A 15971-nucleotide genomic window follows, 5' to 3' on the forward strand; every position below is an offset into this window, starting at 1 on the left:
CCACTCATGCTGACTGCAAGTCTGTTCTACAATCAGTTATGCTGTGTATTCCCGCCTATGGGGCTTATATATGCCGCTTTTCCTGCACATTTCTCTGATTGGCCGTTTTGGAATTGTATCTACTTCACTGAAAATGCTTTCTCATGCTCCATTCTGGGTTTTATCCCATATATATGCTATTTCTGCATTTCTAGGTATTGCTGTCATGGCTTGGTGGTTTAGTTCCTTGACTCTAGTGCATGGTATCCTGGGTTCAAATCTGGTAACTGATTTTTCATTTTCCTGACAGGAATGAGTTGAGGACCTGTCAATCAAACATGCCAAAAGCACTTTTAAGCACTTTAAACCTGGTCTACGCTCGTTTGCGCGGAGGTAACGCATGCGCACTGGCAGTTAGCTTGTGGGAGCGGCGCAAACGGTGTGCGCTGGGATAAATCCTAATTGGCTACTGACACACATGTTAAGCTAATTGCACACAGTTTCAGTCTGTCTAACTGCAGCTTGGCAACGGGCACGCAGTTTGCAGCTTTTGAAACACTACTCAGCTACGGGCACTCTGTCTCACAGCAGCTTAGCTATCAGTACATTTCTGACTATTTTTATTATTATGTTACTTCAAAATATATGCTCTATTTCATTCCATTTTACAAAAGGGAATACATTTACATTTGTACAATACTGTCAGGGGGCTTTTTAGTGCTTATTTACAAAAAAAAAAAAAAGGTTGTTGTAGGGGCTCAAACCCTGCCTGCCTACTCTTAGGCTGGCAACTCTACCACTAAGCTATTATTTCTTGGCTTACTTTGCATATTTAGTTCTTATATCCTTTTCCACTGACTGCTGACTGTGATTGCGCTAGTACCACACCCACGCACACAGGCGCACATAGTAGCAAACATTTATGGGGTTTTAAAAAAAAAAAAAAAGGTTTTAATTTAATTCTATTACATCTCTTCACTTTATACAGTGATGGTCTATCGGGGCATGTGTTGTGTAGTGTGTTTATGCACATTTCCATGGCCTCTCTCGTGGCTGTTTACTTTCAGCCATTCTAGTCTTCCGGGGGCGTGTCCGCTTGCAGGGCTTAGCCTACTGACACGCCCCCTACTCTCTTACACGGACCGTGTAAGAGTTACTAGTGTGATTCAGCATGCCTCATGCACCTCATGCATATGCATGACATGCTGACATCACACAGTTTAACTGCAGCCTCCGTGTAAGAGTTATAACTCTTACACGGAGGCTTCCTGAATCTGGCCCTGCGACTTGCTATACATTTTCTTAAGTAAAATAGGTCTATAATTCTAATTATAATTATAAGTTTGGGGCCAGATACAGGAACACCTACACAAAATGTACCCGATCTGTATTTAATAACATTCCTGTCACATATTTTGTACGTTCTAGTCATTCAGAAAGATCATCTGCATGAAAATCAGTAGGAAAACTAAAATTAGGAGGAAGAAGGTGTAAGTTAGGCTTACGTTTTATGTTTACTCAGAACAGTGGACACTTAGTGTAGGCGTTAATGAATCCCGGCTGGGGATTATTTACTAACTGCAGTTTGTCAACTTTTCTCCAAAAGTCACCAGTTTTATGACTGAGGCAATAAGCGGGGCTAATATCCGAGTCAAAATCCGGGACAGTTAAGAAGTATACATTTAACCCTGTGTATTTCAGCTTTCTATAAAAACGCCAACCAAATCTCCAACCACATCATCTTACTTGCCACCCATGACATAATTTTAGCGCGACGGGTACACTAAGATTGGATTGGCCAGCCGAGTTGATTTTCCCAAGCTGTGACTGCGTCTGGTGTGCGTCTCTCTTTCTGTAAATGTTGGCTGTTAAAATGGCGGAATCTGGTGCTGTTCCTAGCGATCTTTACCCGTATATCTATTCATTCCTAATTGAAAATCGCTTTGAAAAAGCTGCAAAAGCATTTGCTAAGCGGACAAATACTACTTTAGTGAGTATTAGTGGGGAGAGTGATCTGACAGGCTTGTGTCACCGGAGAAGGGAGTAGCGTTCTGCCAGCTGAAGTTTATACCAACACGTGTAGTATTTTTGTCGAGTTTGGCGCTGAGATGCAGCAGTAGGCATATGAGCGTTCATTAGTGTTTGCTGCGGTCAGCCTGTCCTTAGTGTTGTAAGCTGTGCGGTGAGGTGTATTGGAGGCATTTGTTATCTTTTGTTTGCGTGCATTCAGTGATTAGAGTTCTTGTGAAAAAGTTGACGTAAGGATTGTATTTTTTTCTCACTTTTATTGTGAGGTAAAATATATGTATTTGTTTTACTTTGAGAGCAGACTGGTACGTGTACGTTTGGTGTATTTGTAAACAAGCTATTGGTGGTTTAGATGGAGTTATGAGTGAAGTTTGCGGGGCTCTGGTAGTTGATGTAGCAACCAGCGTTACTATTTATTGGGTATACTGTCTGTTGCTATTTGTAATTCATAATGTGGTTAAATGTATCATACCGTTGGACCACAAGAAAGAATAGGCGTGGGTACTTCCTTTCTTTTCTGAAAGTGTTTTAGTAAGACGACTTAATGGATGAAATTTACTTGTAATAGCATACTGGATGGCAGTGGGAAATACCGCCCACTACGAGCCCTTGATACACGCCCTATTGAATATTTAATTATTGTGAAGTATGCCTACTGCTAGCTATTGACGCTCGCCCTATTGAATATTACTGCAAAGTGCCCCTAGCAGTGACGTGCTTTAATACTCACTGTAACAGTATAGGAGTACAGACCTAGAAAGTTAGTAAGTAAATGAATGAAACTTTTTTGGTCTGTTACAGTAACTTGTCTTGGGTTATAACTAGTTTCAGTAAGCATAAGCCCGATGGAACCCTTTTTGCGCAAAGCTATGTTGGACTAGGATTACTACCTGTCCCACTTTGCGAGGGACAGTTCCTCTTGTGGGCGGTTTTGTTCTGAACAAAGATATTAAAAATGGTAAATGTCCTGAGATTGTAGGACATAATTATGTCCCATATTTTATGTAATAGTTGCATAAAATAGTTTTCTGCATCTAAAATACCTAAATGTTACAAGAAACAGGATAAACAAGTAAACTGCTACATGAATAAGCTTTTATTTAGGAAAAAAAGTAAAGTTCTATCCTTTGTACTGACCGTAGGTATGTGTCGGCCTGTAAAATCTGACGTGTGTCCCGAAAATGTCCCACTATGGCCACTTTGAAAAGGTGGCAACCCGATGTTGGACACAAGGACACAATATAAAAGTTTACTGGGCGATATTTAAGTGTATTAACCCACCAGTTAGTTTCCGCAGGAATGGGCGGGCCTGTTTGATAAGGTGGCGGGCAGAGTTTCAATATGTAAGTACACCATGTTTGACACTGAATCAATGCACACAACGAGCTCCATAGGTTAGTACTAGGCTAACTGCCCTTGTGAGCCATTGTAAGCCTATCCAGTTATCCCTTGTGAGACTCAAACCCTGCACCTTGTGTTTGTAAGGCAAACACCTTAACCATTAGACCACCCTCCCAACCAATTGAAATTATTACTTTTTCCTTTCTCAGGGGGGCATGCTCCCCTGCCACCCCCCTTGTGGGGCAGCTGCACCCCCCACTGAACAAGTGGTGTGTAATGCAAACAATTTCAGCCATTAATAACAGTATCGCTTAGAGAAAAGTTTTGTGGTGTGATCTCTACCCGATTGACTGAAATGTGATGTACAACAGGCGTTTTAGTTTTATGCCCCTAGTAAAACATTTCTTTTTTGGTAGTGAATGTCTCCAATAAAACATAGGGTTGCTTTCGGCGCATATGCTGAATATTAATTACATTACAATGTGTCAGGTGGGTTTTGGCTGGGCATCTGGTGGGTTAATACACTTCCTTATCCCCATTTACTGAACCTGTTACCAGTGACTGACTGTCTTTCTCGTGTGTATAGGGGGGGGGGGGGTTCTACATGTGAATTGCATCCAAACAGCATAACTAAAAGACCATCTAGATATTTAAATCTGTTTTTGGTAGAGAAGTAGTTTACATTGGTCTGATTCAGCCATGGAGATGTTTTCTGTTCTGTCAGTTTCAACCTCTGTTTGAATTGAATGTTTTGAGGGATGCCTTTTATTTTATTTATAAGAACGTAAGGACAGTTTCAACCTCTGTTTGAATTGGATGTTTTGAGGGGATGCCTTTTATTTTATTTATAAGAACGTAAGGACAAGTAGTTAAAACATCTGTGATAGCATATTTCTTAGTAGTTTGTCTTTTTGGCTTTTTCCTGATAAGGGGTTGCCACAGCGGAACTTGGTCCGTTAATTATGTGGCAGTAGATTGCCGAGGTGCCAGCTCGACACCCAACCTTCAACTAAGGCATGCCCATTTACGCACACATGTCTTTCGAACGCTAACCAACCATGGGGAGGACATGCAGACTCCACACTCCCAAGCCGAGAATCGAACAGGAGAACCTCTTGCTGTAAAGTAACAACGCCACCGCTGTATTTCTTATGGGTGTAATTTTATGTTGATAATCTTGTAGGAGATTGTGGCTAAATGTTTAAAAGTTTGTGGTTAGTACTGTTTATAGAGGTGTAGAAAGGGAATTTTGAATGTTCTTTAAAACGGCTTGAGAATCCCTTGGGGCATGTATTGTTTTTGGTGGAGTTGAGCAGAATAAATTATATTGCTAAGCAGGTTGAAAAAATGCGATGTTGGTGGGGCTGATTTTTTGTTTTAATAGAACATTGTTTGAATGTTCATGCTGCATAAACCTGCCTTTATATTTTTTTTTCTTATTTTTGAGAACTGTTTAGTTTGTGTAGATCTTGGAGAAGCTTACTGCATTGATGGTAGAGGAATGACATCTATGGGGAAAAAAATAATTTTATACCTGCAGGTAAACAGTTGGTTAGAGGAAGTTGTAAGAAGCAAATGTGTACATTATGCTGCAAGGACCCTTTTCTGTCTACACACAGGCTTACATTGTCTTACTTGAGAAATGTGAATGTACGTTCAAAATTGCAGAACTCTGCCCATTTTGTCGTGTGATATAAAAATGTAATTGAGTACATAACGTCCCTATTTAAGTATATAGAGTGTAAGTCTCTGGTATTACCCCCCCCCTCCCCCGTAAAGCTGTTGAGTTTTTTAATTTAAAAAAATATTGCTTACTGTGTGTATCTACATGTGCATATTGTTTTTTGGGTTCCTATTACGTGATCGCAGTTTTGAAACTTCGAACACTACAATATTGGACTTGTCTGTTAGAAGTTTCAAAACTTCAAACGGCAAAAAAAAAAAAAAAAAAAGATGCAACAGTAAACTTATTGTTGCAAGCAGGGGGGCAAGTCCCTCTGTGCCCCCCCACACCCCCCGCTGTTTAAATATACCAACTCTGAGATCGCACTACAATGCAGTAAAGGGAAATATTCCCTTTCTGCACTATAGTATGGTCTCGGAGTTGGTATATTTAAAGAGGGAGGGTGCAGGGGGTCTTGTCCCCCTGCTTGCAACAGTTGGTTTACTTGTTGCATCTTTTATTTATTTTTTCTGTGTTCGAACTTCAAGTTCGACTATGTGGTTTTGACCATATAGGGTTCGAACTTGAAGTTCGATCACGTAATAGGAACCCTTGTTTTATTATTTAAGAATGTTTTCTTTGGCAATGTGGCAAACAGTGTGTAGAATGTGTGTGGTGTATCATGTCACATTCATCTGACCGTGCACTAATGAAACAAGATGGTGCTGTTGTAAGCACTCTCTGACTGGGTATTGTTGCAATTAAAGGAAGGATACATTTTTATGGTTTATGAAATAGAATAATTGACGTGCATGTTGTGCTCGTTAATTACTAAGTTCATAGAAGCACCAAGTTTCAGGACTGTAATGTATTTGGAGGTATCAAATTCTTGTATCATTCTTATCGTGTATATTGTGGTGGATCTATTTTAAAACACCAAAATGCCGTAACGTCAACTTGCATAACATTGAGACAAAAACAACGAAACTTTACATTACCAACCGTTCACTTCACTGTAATTTTTCACAGAGGAGTAAACTTGGCCTATATATATATATATATATATATATATATATATATATATATATATATATATATATATATATATATAAAATAAAAAAACGAAGTGGGGGTGGCTTTGCCTCCCCCACCCCTTCCTAACTAAGTATACCAACTTCGAGATCACACTGCAGTGGAGAAAAGGGCAAAATTCACCATGTTGATCAACTGCCTGCTTTTGCGGTGAAAAATTAGTGATCGTTCAGTAATGTTAAGTTTTGTGGTTTTCGTCTGTTTTGCAGGTCAACATTATGGCATTTCGTTGTTTTAAAGTAGATCCGCTGTGGGTTATGTTTGGTCAGTATTGCAAGGAGTAAACTTTTTAAAAGTAGTCCATAATTTCCAAATCAAGTGTTGCACTGTTAGGGAGATGTATCTAAAGCCCCCCCCCCCCCACCTTGACTTCTTTCATTCTTGCAGATCTGTGAGCCTGTGGTAGAGATGTTTGTCAAAATAGTTGTAGTGCATAATTTAACTGAATGGGTAGGTTAGCTTTAGACTTCCTCAGCCGTGCCCTAGAGAGGAGGTAACAAAGCAGGCTTTGTAACTTTGCAGTAAGAATGTTATTTGGTCAAAAATGGTGGTATACATGAAAACTAATGCGAGAGCTAGTGTAATCCCTTCAGTTATGAGCTGTATTTGCTTCAACTTCTTAGAGTAAGAAATGTGTTCATTCTTTACTACTTTGTATGTTGTGAGACTAAACTCTGCTCGTATTGGTGACTGTCTGAAATAGTCTTGGTAAATGAAGTGTCTGTAAATGAAGTGTCTGTAAAGAGTGTGGCCAGTGTGTGAGTACTGCATGCCCATGTCTAAAGAAAAGTAAATGGTTGTAGAAGTGACACTGGCTTTGTGGTCTTACGGGATGACGTCCTTTATACCAAAGTCCTAGTATTTGTTCCCAGCCTGCTGAGAATTTGTGAGGTTGGTTTGTGGAAGATAACAGGCCCTGTCATTTTCCTCTATAGGAGCAATACTTGTGGGGTAGAAAGAACATACAAAAACGTTTAGATATGTCATCCAGTGTCTGGGTGTGCTTGGGTCATGGACGGTTCTCAAACCATGAGACAAGTGCGCACAGAGTTTTACTTGTAAATGCACTGGTTGATTTGGATTTGTCTTCCTGTTCACATTGATTGTGGTATGCAATTTGTGTAGTTTGGGCCACTTCCTTCCCCTCAGCTAGAAGTGAAGCAAGATGTACTAACAGCAAAATACTTGTTTTCAGTGCCTTTAGACATAAGGCCATTTGCAGTGCTGTGCCCTTCTGTTCAGCCACTTGACCATGTGCACTTCAGATGTCTAATTTGTGGTAACAAAATAACCATTATAAAGTATTCCATTTTGTTTTACATGTGCATGCTAGTCCCGCAAAGCCAGACTGCTTAAACTGAGCAGCACAACAGGGCGGTAAGCTACTTTTGTTTGTAAACAACCCTATCATCTAGCAGTTAAAACCATTTCGCTGGGTGTACCGCATATGATGGGGATTACAAATGGTTACTCACTCATGGTGGAAAAATTAGACAAAGGCCCAAATTGGAGGGGATATTGCTGTTTACTCTTGGAAAGTATTACTGGAATAACACTTTGCTTTAGCACATCTTTTCTGATGGGCAAAGTCTGAAGCTTAGTCTCTCCATTACTTGGTGACTGTGATCTTAGGTTTGTCAAATCTTATGAAGAACGGACCAAAAATGGGAAGCCATGGACTGTTTCAGCTTTTGTTTTTTAAATATACAGAAGTAATTTGTGTAAGCTGTTCAACTTATTTTTACAGACACACACTAATCCTGAAAAGTCAGAATCGTTAGGTTGTGCTTTTTGGTTTCATCTACACCCAACAGTTGCAGTCACTTTCTGTCTGTGCACACCTCAAGACTTCTGCATTCCTTTCCAAATTGCTTCTCACACACTTGCCATGTAGTCGACCCATAACTGAGCAAGAGCAGAATTATGTTTGGTTTCATCCACAGACATGGCTCCCATTCCTAGGCCAACAATTACAGCTGCTGCTAAAATATTGTATAGGTGAAACCAAAAGATCTTTTAAAATGAGATTACTGGAACATGTTGGAGACCTAGCTAGAAATAAAAAGCGAAGTATTATAGCTACCCATTTTAATAAAAATCAATAGTGAGTGCCTTAAAGGCACTATTTAATTTAAAAACGAGCTTTAAGTAGATTGTTGGTAAAGGAGTCCACTTGTATTTTAAAATTAAATACGTTATCTTCTAATGGGTTAAACAATGAACTGGAGAGGTTTTATGTAGTCTTGTTAATTTAATGTAGTTAGACATAATTGTGTAATTGAAGGATGTATTTAGGCAGATTGTGATTTGTAATTGTTATACTCCTTGAAGGCTTCTAGGGTGGCCATGGTGGTTAGTGTTGCCACCTCACAGCAAGAGGTTCTCCGGTTCGATTCTCTGCTGGGGTGCCTTCTGTGCGGAGTCTGCATGTCCTCCTGTGGTCGCGTGGGTTTCCTCCGGGTGCTCCTGTTTCCTCCCACATCCCAAAGACACGCGGTAGGTGGATTGGACTCTCTAAATTGGCCCTAGGTGTGAGGGTGTGCGTGTGTATGCCTTCTGTGGAAGGTTGGGTGCCGGGCAGACCACTCGACACTTTAAAACTCCACTGCCAATCATGAGCAGACAGATGATCTGCTGTGGCGACCCCTAACCGGGAAAAGCCAGAAGAATACTCCTTGAAGGCTTCTAATAGCAGAGACGTCAAAGTGCTTGTTTTTATTAAATATTTGGTGTTGGAATTCTAGTCTGTGGTTTTATTTGAATTCTTTTTTTTTCCATTGTGTGGTGCTGCTAATTATAGCTACTTTGTTCATCTACCAGTTTCAGATGTCTGTCTGTATAATGCTGAGCCGTAATGTATTTTAGTTCTGATTGGCAAAAAGTTTCAGTCCAACCAATGTGAAGTACTACCTGTATCTGGTTGTTAGGATTTAAAAACAAAAAAATCCTTTCCTACCACAGCTCACTGCTGTTCTGCTAAACAACAAGTGCATGACTTTTCACTGTGCCACTTGCAGGCCTGTCGGTTCTTTGCAATCCAAATGAGTTGTAGGGATCAGTGAGCAGAAAGGTGTAGTTACTTGAAATAGGATCACTTTTACTGAAAAATATATAGTGCGTTATTTCATTTTTTACAAAGTAAAAATACTTCCTTCATAGTTATGTTCAGCACTGGTGATCTTGGCTAATTTATATGCAGAATAAAAATTTTCAGTACAATTACTTGGTGGCTGGGTATCGGGTTGGAGTGTTTGCTTTCCCAGTAACCTGCCATGGCTTGCATGCCGTTGTTGCTGTGCAGTGGGAGCGGTATCAGATGTGGTTTGTCTCTTCGGCTTTTTCCCGGTTAGGGGTTGCCACAGCGGAACTCCGGTTCGCTAATGATTGGCAGTCGATTTTTATGGTGCCGAGTTGCCAGCCCGACCCCCACCCTTCAGCGAAGGCATGCCCATTCACGCATGTCTTTCGTAGGCCACTCGACTGCGGGGAGGACATGCAGACTCCACACAGAAGGCAGTCCAGCCGAGAATCGAACAGGAGAATCTCTTGCTGTGAGGCAACAGTGCTACCACTGTACCACCGCGACTTAGTGTTGCTGTTTTCTTAGCATATAGTTACTCACATGGATCCTAAGCTTTTTCATGTTATAGTGGGAAACAGATTTCATTTTGTTCTTGGCAATGATTAATCTGTTTAGTATGCATTTTTGATTAGCAGAAATTACAAGTTTTGCTTTAACCATCTTGCGCAGTGACATATCTTCAGCATCCATTCTTTAATTGTGGCAGCGGTACCTTCCTTTCCAAGCTTAGTTGCTTAGTTTCACAGAAGTCTCGTCTTAGCTCTTGGAGATGGACAAGTATTGGGCTGGGGTAGAAATAATTCATAGTTGCTATTTGTCTCTTCCCAGAAAAAAATACTCAAATGAGTTTATAGTATTATGTGAAGTTTCTTTGTATTGGTCTGCTTTTGTATTGTGTACTTCCAAACAAAAATGTCAGGTGTGTGGTTTTTCTTTTGTCTTGTATAGACAAAAGTTTAGGTGTGCTCCGGTGGAGTAAATTTTGTAATTGTAGGCTGGAACACTTCTGTTTATAGAAACAGTGCAGTCTTGAGTCTTAAATGAGAAAGAAGTGTCTTGTCTTTTATTATTTGGAGATTGTGGAATTTCAGTATATTTATGAAATGTCTGTTGAGCCAGGTGGCTTACATTTTAATCTTCTGCTCCTTTTTGTCTCATTTGTGTTTGAGGGTTGGGTACTTGGCACATTTTGTTTTGGCCATTGCTTTTATTTTTTATTTTTTTTTTACACTATGGCTTGTATGGTGCATGCTTTGCTGCACACTTATCACTGCTGTTGGGTTTTCCTTACCAAGGAAGGAAACTTATTGCTTGTAGCTTGATAAACATAGCTTCAGGGATTTCATGAATACTTGGGTACTGCTTTATGTATTGCATAACTGCATGTTGTGAATTTTAAGCTTTGGCCCGAATTTATTAAGTTGCCAAAGATTGCAGGGTTTACTTGTATAATAAAACTTCACTACTGTGAACAACTGCTGCTTTTAGAACATTTGGCAATATCTACCATGTTTTAATGGGCTGCAAATATACAGTGTGTGCTAGTAAGTGTGCAAGTTTTTCTACATGGTACTGTGTGTATACAAGTCTTCAAATTGTATAGCAGTTGTCTTGTACTTTGTAATTTTAAGTGTTTTGCTCAGATTATTGTATTGTATAAAATTTTTTGGTTTTACCATTTTGATCAGCTCCCCTATGTGTTAAAAATGAGATTGGTTCCCCTTTCCATATACCCGTTTATTTTGAGCTTCTTGGATTTGCTTTTAAATTCTTTTTTTGTAGAATAGCAGTGTCAGCATGTAGGGATAAACCAGTTCTATTGTCTTGAGATAACCGAAAACAACAATTTTTTGCTAGGGTTAACAAAAAATGCAAACAGATCCTCTTCCAAATGAAGCGTTAAAGCAAAGCATTTGGATTCCATTTTGTATCCATGGAAATGCATTTAGGCTAAATTCAAAATACTGCACTTGTTACCACTTGAAATTTAATTTTGTGCATTGTTTCCTCCTTATCTGAAACTAAAGCTATTAATTTTAAGGCATTTTTACAGTCTGCAGTGCTTTTCAAGTTGTTTAAGCCTAGGTGTTCCTAGTGGGGCGTCCTTTTACTGCATTTTATTGGCTGTATTCTCTGTTTCCCACCCAATCGCCGTCTCTTCCTTTGTGCTTTTATTTATATGTATATTGTGTGTGTGTGTGTGTGTGTGTGTGTATGTATGTATGTATGTATGTATGTATATATATATATATATATATATATATATATATATATATATATATATATATATATATATATATGCCCTAGAGGCTTATTGGCTACTGACAGAAACTGGGAAGGACATTCCTTAGACTGTTACTGTACTTGGAGTGCATCTGTGCGTTCTTCATTGCTGGCTTGTCTACCTTTTTGAAGTGTCTTGTAATTACTTGGAGCTAGTTGTTGGATTTCTTTTCAGGTGCCTTTTCACTTGTGGCTAAAGTGCGTCTTTCCATTAAAAATACTGGGGCTGCAATTCTAGTGGCGGTAGTAAGGTAGCCTGGTCTGTCCGAGGTGAGGAATGCATGGAGGCTTAAAATGTTGTTAGTTTCATCAGCAAGATGCCTGTTTAGGGACTTAGTTGTTGGGTGTTCATCTTCACTTGCTACCTTTTGTTGTAATGTTACATTAAGAAGTTCCAAGAACATCCATGTTGTGGCAGAAGGTGTTTACCAGGTGTCTGAGTTGGAAAGGGCTTCAGGGAGCTCGAAGAATAGTTTAGTTTATTGGCCAGAGAACCCAGGAGTTTACAGATTTTTTTTTTCCCATCTGCTATAAATTAGGTGCATTTGGGCAGAGCTGTTCACTTTGCAATGACTGTTCGTGAACACTTGCATCCGATTTAGGATTGAATCTAAGGTGAATGCATTGTCTAAGCACATCATGGATAATGATTCCCATGCCTTTAGCTTTAAGATAATAGAGAGGGTTGGCCCAAGTTTAGAGGTGGGGATATTAGCACATACACAGAGGAGAGGGAGAGACCCGCGGTTGTGGTGCTGTGGTAGTGTTGTCACCTCACAGTAAGACGCTGTCCGGTTCGATTCTCAGCTAGCATGTCTTCTGTGTGGAGACGTGCATGAATGGGCGCTGTCCGGTTCGATTCTCAGCTAGCATGTCTTCTGTGTGGAGACGTGCATGAATGGGCGTATCTTCGTTGAAGGCTGTGCGTCAGGCCTGGCGAGCTGGTATGTAAAAATCAACTGCCAATCATTAGCGGACCGGAGTTCCGCTGTGGCGACCCCTAACCGGGAAAAGCCGAAAGACACAAACACAGAGGAGAGGGAGACCATCTGGATTATGAGGTTGAGGTCCAACCAACCCCCGGGACTTAATGGGAAGGTTTCAATCAAGCCATTTCTGAAATCAAGGAAATTGAAAGCTTGAAGGATGTTGTTGATGTAGGTTGGTTAGATTGATGTAGGTTGGTTAGACTGAGGAATGATGTCCCTTTTCTGTTTCCAATTATGCACGCACGCACTAGTTTGTTTATATATGTGTGTGTGTATATATATATATATATATATATATATATATATATATATATATATATATATATATATATATATATATATAATTTATTTTTTTTTAATTATGCAAGGTCTCGCATAGGATATGTTTTTACATGTTTTTTAATATATTTGTTTTATTAATATGTTTATCATTCTTTAGAAGGATTTTTAGGTAATGTATGTATATGAGGAATTGTAATTACATACATGAACGCTGGCACTTTAAGGGAGTAGTAGTTTCCTGCCAAGGAAGCTGTTTTAAGCTTGAATGGTTTTAATAATGTTATAGGTCTGATGAAGCCTGATGGTGAAAGCGCTAACCTGTGTGTTTTACTTTTATGCAATAAATAACGTTTGGATATTTTTACAATTTTTTTTGATTTCTGTTTGGTGTTTCGAGCACCTTGGATGAACACAGCTGTGCTTTACCTAGTGTCGCTCCATCTATTATTTATTCTACTGTTTTGCGCTTGCTCTTGTTGGCTGGAGCGTTAACTCTGTGCTGACACGTTGTTTTGGACACTTTACCTAATTCTGTTGTACAACGTGCAGATGCCTCTTCCCCCAGGCTGAACAAGTAGAAGATAAGTTAGTTGCCTCTCTGGGGCTAGGATCCATAGTGTCCCACATAGTTAAGTTGCTGAACCACTGGTACCAATATGATTTTCATAGCCCATTTTGGGTGTAAATAAACTGAAACATACCTAACTGGACCAAATGGAAAAATACATCATGAATCCCTGAATGTATTAGAGCGGTACATGCCTTGTATTGAACAGCATTCTGCTTTCAAGAATGATGCCAGTTTAAACAGAAAGTGGTCGATTTTAATAGACTTGGTTTCTGGTGTCACTCCTGGGGGATACAGTGTCTATCGACATGGGAAGACATGGTTAACAGATTGTTGCTTTGCCAAGGATGGTCTGCACCTGTCTCCAGCTAAGCTTTCAGATATTGGCTAAAACTTTATCCACCCCCTCCTTACTGCCCTTTTAAGCAATGTCAAAACTACTAACCTAGCAACAAAATAAAAAAAACTTAAAGCAACCTTAAGGAGTTCCTACTGTATGCTAGCTGCCTAAACAAACTCCATGCCCCTTCTAGCTTTCTTCACTCTGGAGAATGTAGACATCTGTGCTGTTACTGACACTTGGTTTAAAGCTGTAGAAGGTACTCTTAACAGTGCAAGGCTACAGTGCCTTCCGCATATTAATCTGTATCTTGTTGCTCTTGGTCTTAAACGTGGGATTGTCTCAATCTACATTAGTAGCAAATACAACAGGCTAAACAGGATGATGTCCTGGAGTTCTCCAGGTCTAAATCTCCATAAACAAGATTTCCTTAGCATATCCTGGCCAGCTACAGGTCACCCTCTGACTCACTTCAGCTTTTACCTGTTATCTAAACCTACTAGAGGTGCTCACCATTCAACCAAATACCCTAGTCATGGGAGACTTTTTCCATCTGGACTGGGAAACGTGCACTTCCCCTAACTGTAACAATGTTTCCTGGACCTTAATCAGCGGGGACCAGAAAGTGCTCATTCCCACCAGAGGATCAAAGATGTTGGACCTAATACCTGACAGCATGGGAGTGCATTGCACCACACAATCTGACACATTCTCTTTGAGGTTGGATCACAAAGCTCTCTCGTAATAACAATCAACCTGGAAAATCAACTAACCCCAAAACAGGGTGTAGTTTGCTTTAGAATAATTTCCGTAAAGTGGCAGTTTGTCAAAATTCATAGATTTCCCCCAAACACTGATAACACTGCCATCTCTGCAGAATTATGTACAGAAATGTTGTACAAACGTGTAAGTGGCTGTATTGAGGCTGCTATACCTAACAGAATTGAGCTCTGGTTCGAAACCAAAAACACTTACTGGTGGAATATTTATCTTAAGACTGTATTCAACAAAAAGGTCATGGCTAAAATCAGAAGTAGTTTTAATAGAAATGAGCTCTGATTCAACTAAAGGTAAACCTACAACAAGACTAATTATGAGGTCAGGACAGCTTCCCAAGCTAAGGACAAACACAAGGCTGCCTTCAGCTATGTCCGGAACCTTAAGGGTAATGCTCTGCAATGTGCAGACTTAGTGGTAAATGGCACATTATTCACTGACCAGGGTGACAGTAAATCTACTGGATGATAACTTTATCTCTAACTTTACCCCCTGTGAAATCCCTTCTAACTTAACCCCCCCCCCCGAATCACTAGGGATCAGGGTGCAATATTCCTGGTTGGCTCCTAAATAGCCTAAAATATGACGTAGCAGGATCACTTGCAGCACTGCAACTACAGCCTCAAAACAGGTTATGTGCCAGGTGAATGGCAGGCTGCAATGGTCCTCTTCATAAGGGTGGACCATCTGTTGGCCCTGGAAGCTACAGAAGACCCATCAGTCTGACAAGATTAATACGCAGAGCCATGGAATGAATTGTCATGGAAATGATCAAGGACATGGACAATCTACAGACACTGGACCCATCTTATTTTGGCTTTTTGAAGGTCTTACCTAGTCAGCTTGGTAGACTACTTTGAGAGGGTCACAGAGGCGATAGATACTGGAAGCTGCGTACTGCCTACCTTGATCTTGCCAAAGCATATGATACAATACCCCACTGAGGTATTATTGACAAACATCTTGGATCTAGGCATAAATCTTTGTAATTTGCTGGATTTCTGTTTGGCTTATCGATGGGACCCAAGAAGTCAGGATTGGCAAGACAAACACTACAAGACTACCAGTCACCAGTGGAGTACCGCAGAGTTCCATGTTGGGCCTACTCCTGCTGGCCTGTACTTCCAAGAAGTAGATGCCAAATCCCTCTGTCTCGCAAAGTTTGTAGATGACTCTAAATTGGGAGCTGCTCTATTTCCCCTTGACACTAAAACTACAAGAGTTCATAGGTTTATACTAGACTATCTGCCCTAAGGCATTTATAAGCCTAGCCCAAAGTTTTGTGGCTTACGCCACCCCTTATATGAAAAAATACTGTGCCCATTAGTTTGTTGTGCCTCTGTCCAGCAGTGACACAGATTATTCCCGGGGTAAACCTACAATCTCCCATCCACAGGTCAAGATTTCTCTTGAACAGAGCCAGCGAGGTGCTCTGCCTCACATGGACCGGGATTTTATTCCACAGCATAGGGAGTCTGAGTGATAAATCTATCCCTCCAGCACGTCCTATTTATATCCGTGCTAAGGTTTAAGTCGCTTGCTGTAGT

At 40.2% G+C, this 15971-nt stretch overlaps 1 protein-coding gene across 4 annotated transcripts in view; it reads left to right on the top strand.

Annotated features, from left to right (window-relative positions):
• Positions 1–1791: 1791 nt before the first annotated feature.
• LOC122789298 (nucleolar and coiled-body phosphoprotein 1-like) overlaps positions 1792–15971 on the top strand; it is a 1070760-nt gene continuing 1056580 nt past the window's right edge. For 2 of the 4 annotated variants that reach the window (XM_044056613.1, XM_044056615.1), the window contains exon 1: positions 1792–1969. In XM_044056613.1, coding sequence (XP_043912548.1) covers positions 1838–1969 — 132 coding nt within the window. In that variant the 5' untranslated portion in view covers positions 1792–1837. The remainder of the gene's footprint in view (positions 1970–15971) is intronic. The other 2 variants (XM_044056614.1, XM_044056617.1) reach the window with 1 other exon arrangement.

The sequence above is a fragment of the Protopterus annectens genome, chromosome 14.part0 (genome assembly GCF_019279795.1).
Source record: "Protopterus annectens isolate FY-2018-M chromosome 14.part0, PAN1.0, whole genome shotgun sequence".
Lineage (NCBI taxonomy): Eukaryota > Metazoa > Chordata > Ceratodontiformes > Protopteridae > Protopterus > Protopterus annectens.